General features: G+C 38.3%; 1 protein-coding gene across 4 annotated transcripts in view; it reads right to left on the bottom strand.

The window, feature by feature from the left end:
- Window positions 1-2574: 2574 nt before the first annotated feature.
- The window catches only part of dock6 (dedicator of cytokinesis 6), a 31162-nt gene continuing 25078 nt past the window's right edge, over window positions 2575-8658 (bottom strand). For all 4 annotated transcript variants that reach the window (XM_085271615.1, XM_085271617.1, XM_085271618.1 and 1 more), the window contains 11 exons: window positions 8412-8604; window positions 7589-7732; window positions 7366-7497; window positions 7232-7246; window positions 5761-5886; window positions 5583-5672; window positions 5268-5504; window positions 5039-5182; window positions 4798-4904; window positions 4535-4708; window positions 2575-3865 (listed from right to left, as the gene is read on the bottom strand). In XM_085271615.1, coding sequence (XP_085127741.1) covers window positions 3823-3865; window positions 4535-4708; window positions 4798-4904; window positions 5039-5182; window positions 5268-5504; window positions 5583-5672; window positions 5761-5886; window positions 7232-7246; window positions 7366-7497; window positions 7589-7732; window positions 8412-8604 — 1405 coding nt within the window. In that variant the 3' untranslated portion in view covers window positions 2575-3822. The remainder of the gene's footprint in view (window positions 3866-4534; window positions 4709-4797; window positions 4905-5038; window positions 5183-5267; window positions 5505-5582; window positions 5673-5760; window positions 5887-7231; window positions 7247-7365; window positions 7498-7588; window positions 7733-8411; window positions 8605-8658) is intronic.

Below are 8658 nucleotides of genomic sequence, written 5' to 3'. Positions count from 1 at the left end.
GGAGTCTTCATACAGAGACATATATGAAGCTGTGCAATCGTTTGACCCTCCTTCAGTCTGAAAGTCATAGATTAAAAAAGGGGGGCAAGCTATTTTAGTGATGAGATCATTTATGATCACACTGGCCTACATTTATTTATTTTTATTTTTTTACTGTAATGGAAAATTAAAGGGTTTCTTTTAAATGGGTCTGGTTGTTTATTTATTATGTACTGTACCGTTTATCTATGATAGACATATAAAAATGTATTTAATTTTATGTAAAAAAAAAAAAAAAAAGCAAATAAAAAAACAAATTGTGGGGAAAAAACTTTATTTATAAAAATGTGTTTGTTACTTCTAACAATATAAATGTCATTCCTTCAAGAGCAGTTTATTAGAATCGGTTAAACGCCAAAATATCGATGACTGGAACTCATGTAAATAAACACAATGAAGTCAACGTGGTGATTCTCTTTTCAACGCCTTGTTACTTCTATACTCATTTTTAAAATATTAATCTAATCAAGCATCTGGGTTATATGTGTAATAAATAAATCTTTTGTAAAGGAAACAGTTAAAATCTTTGAATTGCTAAACTTTCAAAATAAGACGCCTTGTTATAAAATAATAAGCAACGAAGTACAGTAAAGTCAGCAACTATAATCTTAAAAATCCTCACTGGTCCCCAGCTGTCACTGGTAACATTAAAGTTTACATACTGTACTCGATAATAAAATATTTTTAAACAACTTGATCACACTTTTTGGATATGAAACACTGAGCTGTGCATTTATTTAGCGCCCAATCACAACAACAGATGCTTTAAATGCAACTACAGCTGTCAAACTAGTACAACAGCATATTAAGTTTCAAGTTTAATACTGAAGTGTAGCAAACTGGAGATACAACTGAAAAGTCTAAAATATATTCAAATCCATTAAATTATCAAATCAAGGAACGCTGAGGAATCCCAATAAACGTCTAAGACCTCAAACAACCTCTTTAGAGATCCATGGACATCAAAAGTTGTTGGTGGAAGGACACCGAGTATCTTTGAGAAATTTCATACCCCACAAAAGACTTGCAGAAACAACCATAAAAGTCCCTGCAAGAGGATGTCGCCAAATAAACAAATACAAATAAAAAACTATATGTAATCATAATGGTACTGTAACCCTTGTGAATGTGCAGTAAATATGTGATGAAATAATTATTCTTAACCCTTTAAGACCTACCATAGAACCAAGTCCGCCAGAGCTTATATTATATTTTTACATGCTGTGGAGCCATTTTTGGGAGCATTTCAAGTTGCTATACATCAATACAACCATTATAGCCCAGATTTTAATAATATGTATTCATTAAGTGCATAGTAATTACATAAATTGCAAAAAAGTGCAATAAACTACAAAAAAATTGAAAATCGTTTTTGATTTTTTAACATATATTTGTAGTTAGAGAAATTTAAGAGGCTTATCCCTCAAAACTGTAAATACAAAAAAGTTGCACAAACTAGTTTCCCACCACAGGAAATTTATTTTGAGTGTCTTCATAGTTTTATTTTTGAAATACACCAATTTTTATACACTGCAGGAAAAACGAAAATAAATATTATACTGCAAATTTGCAAAAAAGCAGCATATGCATCAAAATAAACTATTTCCAGCAGTGCAATATGAGTCCTAAGCATCCCAGAAACGACACAGAAAGTCATAAAGTCAAAGATAACTTTTAAAAAGAGCAGTATAGGCCCTGAGGCCCTGATCGCAAAAAAGACTACATTTCCGCGAAAATGACGTCACTTCCGGTTTCGGCCAGGTAATGGCGGAAAGTTCGCGCTGACATCTATTCCACCGTAGGAAGTGTTTTGAACAGCTGATCGGACCGGCAAAGCGTGTTTCTGGAATATTATGTTTTTGTTCCTGCAAGCGCTTTTTATGCAGTTTTTGCAAAGCTTTATGTGGAAGGAAACCGTGACCTAGGACAAGCTGATGGCACAATATGTAAGTACAACTCCTCCGGTTTCATATGCAAAAAATTTTTTTGCACTAGCTTACATGGTTGCAGTGCTACCGGGATTTAAAAATAGTTACCCATAACAGAGCGTTCCCGCTCCGATCGGCTCTAAAGGGTTAATTATAACTGTTAATTTTAAGTTATAACATCTGAAAAAGAATAGTCTACAACATTCAAAAGTATTGAGATTCATAACTAAAATTAATACATGCAAATTTAGTAATAATTACTTGCAAACCTTGTGTATGTTTCATCTAGAAACAGAAATGTATTTATAAAAAAAAAAAAAAAAAAAAAAAAAAAAAAAAAATAGAAACAGAAATGTAGAAATGCCACTATGTTACTGTCGTAGCCCCGTTGTTAGAGTAGTTTTTGTAGTATCACTGTGGTCTATGGGTATTAAAGATGCTTCCCATACCATAATATGATACTGACTGCTGAAAAGCGAAGAAACCATGTGTGAAAAACATAGATTTCCAGTAACAAAACTGTTAATGTGAAACAGTGTTAAAAATAGTAAACACATTACTACATGAATTTACATCGTAAGACCCATAAATAAAGGATGACCAGGAGTGTAGGGAGAAATATTTAATAGAAGACAGTGTAAATAAATAAAAAAAATTGCCTATCTAATCGGTAAAAAACAGTTTCCAGCTCTGTAAAATAACAAAAGCACATATATTTTAGTAGTTACAGTGTTAATGTGCTGCAGGTTGTTTACAATAGTGCAATTTCATAGATACAGTAGATGGAGATTTCTACAATAAATGCAAACCACAGAGGTGTATACATACAAAACATTTGGTCTTATACAGAAGCGCATAACAGTCAAACGAGGACTTGTTTACGCAGTCATAACATATTCAGTTATCTATCTATCTATACTGTAGTATGATAGTGAATGTCGCAGTTTGAACATGCCTGTGTGAGTAAACGAGATGGCCTGTCTTTAGACAGTGCTTCTGTGATAAACATCTGATGCGACTGCAGTGCTTTTCTAAGAGTTCACAGTTTTAAGAACACATTTAAACATCCCATCGAGTCAGTCTCTCCCACACATTATGAGCTCAATCATATCAAACCTGGACCTCCACAAAAAGCAGCCCACCAACTCTCTTTATTGAACCCTTATAACGAGAGATGGGCAGATAAATGTTACGACTTGAGGGAGAAGGAATGTCAGTTATTTGGTCTGTTGATAACAAAAGAAAACTCCCTGGGACTATTTAATAACAAAGTCTGGCAGTGATCACTACCAGGGATTAAAAAAAATCTCACAAATTAAATAAGTCCATGACACAAAACAGACAACCTAAGCCTGTTCAAAAGCAGACACTCGAAGCTAAAGAAAAACAAATGTAAAACAGTGCACTAAAAACTAAAGGTAAAGTCAGATCAGGCTCTGAGAGATTACTTTGGGTGGATAACTGTAAAAAGCTTTCTTTAAACGCTGCCATCTTAGAGCCTTGCTCCAAATGACAATGTTTACAGAGCAGATAACCTTCCTGCATAAACACCAGAGGGGTTTTTTTCCCCAAAAGAGGTGTGAGAGTGGTGGGGATGGTAGGGCAGCGAAAGAGGTGACAACTTACTGTGTGTGCATAGAGGGACTGGAAGGGGGAGGGGGGTGTTAAGACATGACTAGGTGGCCAAGGGTGATGAGTGTAAAATAACGAGCTAGATGAAGAAGAGGACGGTGAGTTTGTGTGTTCCTGCTACAGTTGGTGTGCAATGCAGTGGGGGGAAGGGGGGACAGACGGTATGAGATGGTGCTAATTTTAAAAGCTTGTTGCTTTGTGTCGCTTTGCAGCTTTCTGTGGCTCAACAGTCGACTTTGCGGAAACTCGACCTACTGTAGGAGTTCCTGCAAGAGAGGGGGGATAATTAGTAGGAATACTGGTAAAAAGATTTTTGTCAAAATCAAAAACATATTTTAGCAAAGATGTAGTTCATTTTTATTTCATTTGAGCCAAAAAAATGCCACCCAAGGAGTGTGAAAGTTGTCCCACTAAAAGCTTACATGGCTTTGAGTCAGCATTGTGGTTCCAAGAATAATAATGATAAACCCCTAATGTAATATAGCGGACCAATGGAGCTCAAAGTTTGTGTTAATATTTTAAATATCTGGGATTTTACATTTCTCTGTGCTGCAGCATCGGTCTGGCAGGTGCTGTTGACTGTAACTGTTTCTGATTAGAAATCAGTCCACATGCAAACACAGAGGTGCAGCCAGAAGATGATGAAAACCAAAAGTAACATATGGTGATAGTTTCCATAGTCAAACAGGCTACAGCAGTTCAAGAAGTGCATCATCTTTTATTAATGACTGTGGAATAAAATGTGACACATTTGAAATCACTGAAATGTGTCTGCATGTCTGCTCACTGGTGACATGCAGAGCATATAGCCTGAAGCATGACACAGTTTTACGTTCCTCTTATGTTAGCTTGATGTGCTTGAAGAAGCAGCATGAGATCATTTTATGCGTCTCTGTGCGTAGGCGTGTGTGTGTGTTATTAATGTCTCAAGTTACCGTTGTGTTTGCAGAGTCGGAGCTGGTAGGGTTCTGTAAAGCTGGGGGATCTTGCGGTTGATGAGAGGACCCAGAGCTTCTTTCAGTTTATGATAATTCCTTTCTAGCTCTCTGTGGTACTCTTTCTGATCTGGCCCAATCAGGGCTTTATTCTTCCTCAGGGCATCTTCACACCTGCACAAAAAAGAAAGACACAGGGAGTTGGGATTTGTTTTTATTGGCTACACAACAGTCTTTGTCTGAGACGGAGATCATGTCAGTACCTCTTAGCGAAGTCTTTAAAGCAGAGGCGCAGTTTGTTGTGATGACGAAACAGCTTGGGGTCATCAGGAATGTCGGCGAGAAAGACCTGCGCCACCTCAAGGGGGCCCTGTTAGGGGAGACAAACAGTTACATATTAGCTGAGGAATTTCTGCCACTGCTTAAAACACTAACCCAGACTTAAAGCTCTGCTTTGATGTTATTATTATTCCAGGGGGACCAGCATTTCAATTATTTTATCACCTGGTTGACAGTGGTGCCCACACAGCCCTGGAGCACCATCTGAAGCATTTTAGAGTCTGCGGGGTCTTGGTTTGTGGCGAAAGCGAGCTCCTGAGTCTTCTTCTGCATATCTTCAATCGCCACCTCAATGGGGACAAGAATAATCTGGAAAGCCAAAGATGTAACAATGAACATACATCATAATGTCTACATTTATTTAAAATCTGATCCCTCCAGTAGAGACACCCACCTCCTCCTTGTGGATAACATTGATCCGTGTCTTGATGTAAGGGAAGGCGTGAGACGTTGTCAGGATGGTTTTGCGTTTGTACTGCTCGTGCAGGTCGCCGTGAGCGCGGCCGTCCAGAGTGAAGGGAGTGCAGTACATGAAGGTACGCAAGTTGTAGTTCTTGTCAAAGTAGGTGATTCTTTCCTTCAGCTCATATGTGTCAAAGTAGGGCTCGACATAGGTGATCTGCAGGTAAGCCTGAAAAAGTCATCAGTACAGTTAGACATTTTTAAAATATACATATTCTTTAAGCAACAAACATACACATCTCTTTACCTTGTTGGGATCGAGTTTGTTTTTGTCCACTGGGTTGGAGTCTTTGATAATTTCGACCACCTCATCCCCAAATTTCTCTGAGTAGAACTCCTGTGGGCCAGAGGCATTCACCTTTAGACATATGTTCCTCATAAATCATTAAAGACATCTTTATTAACATCAGGAGGAGTTAACATGCCTCAAGTCTGTGCGATATCTCAGCTAACTTGGTGATCGATGGCTCCTTGTAGACAAATTCTTGCTCATCCAGATCTCCGAAGCGACAGCCATAGAAACCCACTCTGAAGTAGGTCCCAAACATTCGCTGAACACTAAAAACAAGACAGAAAACTTAAACGATTAAGGAGTGCAGAGCATGAGTGAATTAAAAGCAGCTGACACAGAGCTTACGTGGTAATAGTAGAAAAAAAAAATACCCCGTTTTAATTCATGGACTCATTATCTGACACTAAAGACTTGAAATGAAGATTTTTTTTCTTCACAAACTAAAATGTTTAAATGACTGAGCTGTTTTTATTGAGGACTCAACAACCTTGAAACAAAGACCAAATCTGTCATACAAACGTTAGCATACTGTTTTTCCACTAGTACATAAATGCTGAATGAATGAATAGAAACACAAAAACAGGAGGAACAGCATTATGCGACACTGCAGAATAAACTCACCACGAGTAATGTGTTGTACAGAAATGTTAGCGAAATAGCTGTTTAACCATTAGAAAAAATGCAGTAAAAAGTACTTGGTAACAGTGTGATAACAAAGTGTCAGTAACTAAGTAACTATGCAATTATATGCTAATTAGGGGTCATCATAGTAAGCAGCCATATGGAGGTGTTAACACAGCCTAAAATGTGAAATGTAAACTAGAAATCTATCTGAATAACCAGAGTTTATTTTTTTCCCCCCAATCATGATCCATGGTTGTTATACTGCTGTTGTATTTATGCGTTATCCTATTTAACTTCTGTGCCTGATTTTCTGTTAGTGAAAAGGTCTGGTTGATGTTTGGAAATTATATAGTTATTGGATGTGGATATTGGTGGGGCCAATGACTGTGTCCTTTCCTGAGGGCCACCCTTGTAAAAAGAGCCAACATGGCCACCGCCTACCACAGAGGATCATTTACTTTCTTCTCTCTCTCTCTCAACCGGCCACACCAGTGAGCCGCCTTTTCTTTGTAAACGTTTTCTCTTGTTTAGTTGTTTGGGGGCTGAAAGCTGTTTGGTTTTTTTCTTTTAGTTAAAACAGCTGGTTTGTAAAATGCACACAGATTGTTTTCACCCTGACACTAATTTATATTCCTGTGTTTGCAACACCAGTGATGAAAAACAAAACAAAACAGCATTTACTGTTTGTTAACGCTTTGGATTTGGGAAAACAGATGCTTTTCATGTTGTGGGAAAATACAAATTCATGCTCAGAAGTAGTTTTATTACAGCAGGACTGCAGCACAAATTAATTAATACTTGTCTTAATTCTACTCAACCAAGTGATAAAGTAAGCTTTGCATCACTCACCAGTGGCCATGTTATTGACACAGGAGGGGAGAAGAAAACAAGCCAAGGGGAAGAAGAATAACATTGTCAACAACAACTGCTGAATGTTTTACTTTAAATTAGATGCTCTTAATGTCAGATTAGTTTGTTACCTCCCATCCTGAACTCTGGAAAAGATCAGAAAAGAAATAAAGCACATAAGAAGGGAATTAGGATAAAGATAATTAGCTAGAAACGAATTCCTTTGTGGATTGCTGGTGATTTCAGGATTAAGCTGTCAACTCACTTGGTTGTAGACTTTATTAAAGGCATCTTGTAGCTTCCCGTGGACAGTAGCCAGCTTTTTAAAGTCTCTGTTGGCTTCATGGATCGGGAGCAGAATCTTGTACACTTCATTAATGGCCTCATACATGCCGGCCTGCAGTTACAGCACAATTAAATAGAGATTTTAACACAAATCATGTTAATGCTGGAACCTTGTGCTGTTTGTCAGTGAATGTGAGTCATACCATATTAAAAGAAGCAGCTGCTTGCTCGAGAAGCCCCACCAGGCCAGACTCACTGAAATACTTCCCAGCACAAATGCCCTCCTCCTCTGGCGACAGAACGTCATCGGATACTGCCGACTCCTCTAATACGTTGGATGAAATATTCTGTAGTAAAAACAGACAAAACAGAATAGGAAAAAAGTTAACATCTGGTCATAAACCCACATGTTTTATATGTCTTTTAAGTAAAAGTTTCATTTAGGCCTGAGTCACACAGGTCTAGACACCCATTAGTGAAGATCTAGTAACCACAGGTCACAAGAGTCTCAAACCGGGTGGTGAATAGTTGTTGGAGGTTTCTGGCAGTCGCTGCAAATTCAATTGCTAAAACTCAACTCACACAAGTCCAGAGACCAGTCAGCCATCACCTGGCAACGACAGGTCATTTGGGAAAAATTTGAATTCTCTACCCAGTTAGTGACTGGTTGCTGGAGGTTTCTGGCAGTTTCAGTTTCAAACTGGTCACAAAGAGGTATACAGTGCCTCAGTGAAAGATTACAGTTGCTTTGACTGTGAGCAGATTGTCGCGGTTGCCCGTAGTTTGCATGGAAAACATCTCCTTGTCAGATAACTGCCAACTACTTTCCAAGCTGTAGTGAAACAGTGAAAACTGTAACACGCACCAGATAAGGAGACAAATTTTTGTGCCTTTTGAAACATGTTGGCTGCAGTGTTCAGGCAGGTATCAGGAGGTCACCGACTGTGACCGAGGCATTAGACTAAAATCATTGTGACCTAGCCAACTATTTGTAAGTAGAAAGGTTTAAACAGAATACACATTGACCTGAAATGTGACACAACCAATGGGCAGGTAGCGACAATCCTCCAGCATGTTGAGATACTCCGCTACCAGAGCTGCGCTGTGGACCAGACAGTGGGCTGCTTCAGCATGGTTCCCTCTCTCTGAGTGTTTCCCTGCCATGTTTTGAAGCCACGTTAAGCGCAAGTCAGGGGAGTTTTGGTAACCTTTAGCAATCCTGAAAAGAGAAAATGAGAAAACACTTTAGGTTTTATTTTATTTTTGATTTACA

The sequence above is a fragment of the Mchenga conophoros genome, linkage group LG4 (genome assembly GCF_057382185.1).
Source record: "Mchenga conophoros isolate Kocher_MC1m ecotype Shallow Benthic linkage group LG4, M_conophoros_male_GT1.1, whole genome shotgun sequence".
In the NCBI taxonomy this organism is placed as follows: Eukaryota; Metazoa; Chordata; class Actinopteri; order Cichliformes; family Cichlidae; genus Mchenga; species Mchenga conophoros.
The sequence above is the reverse complement of the archived record's forward strand: the minus strand, read 5'-3'. Positions and strand labels throughout refer to the sequence as shown.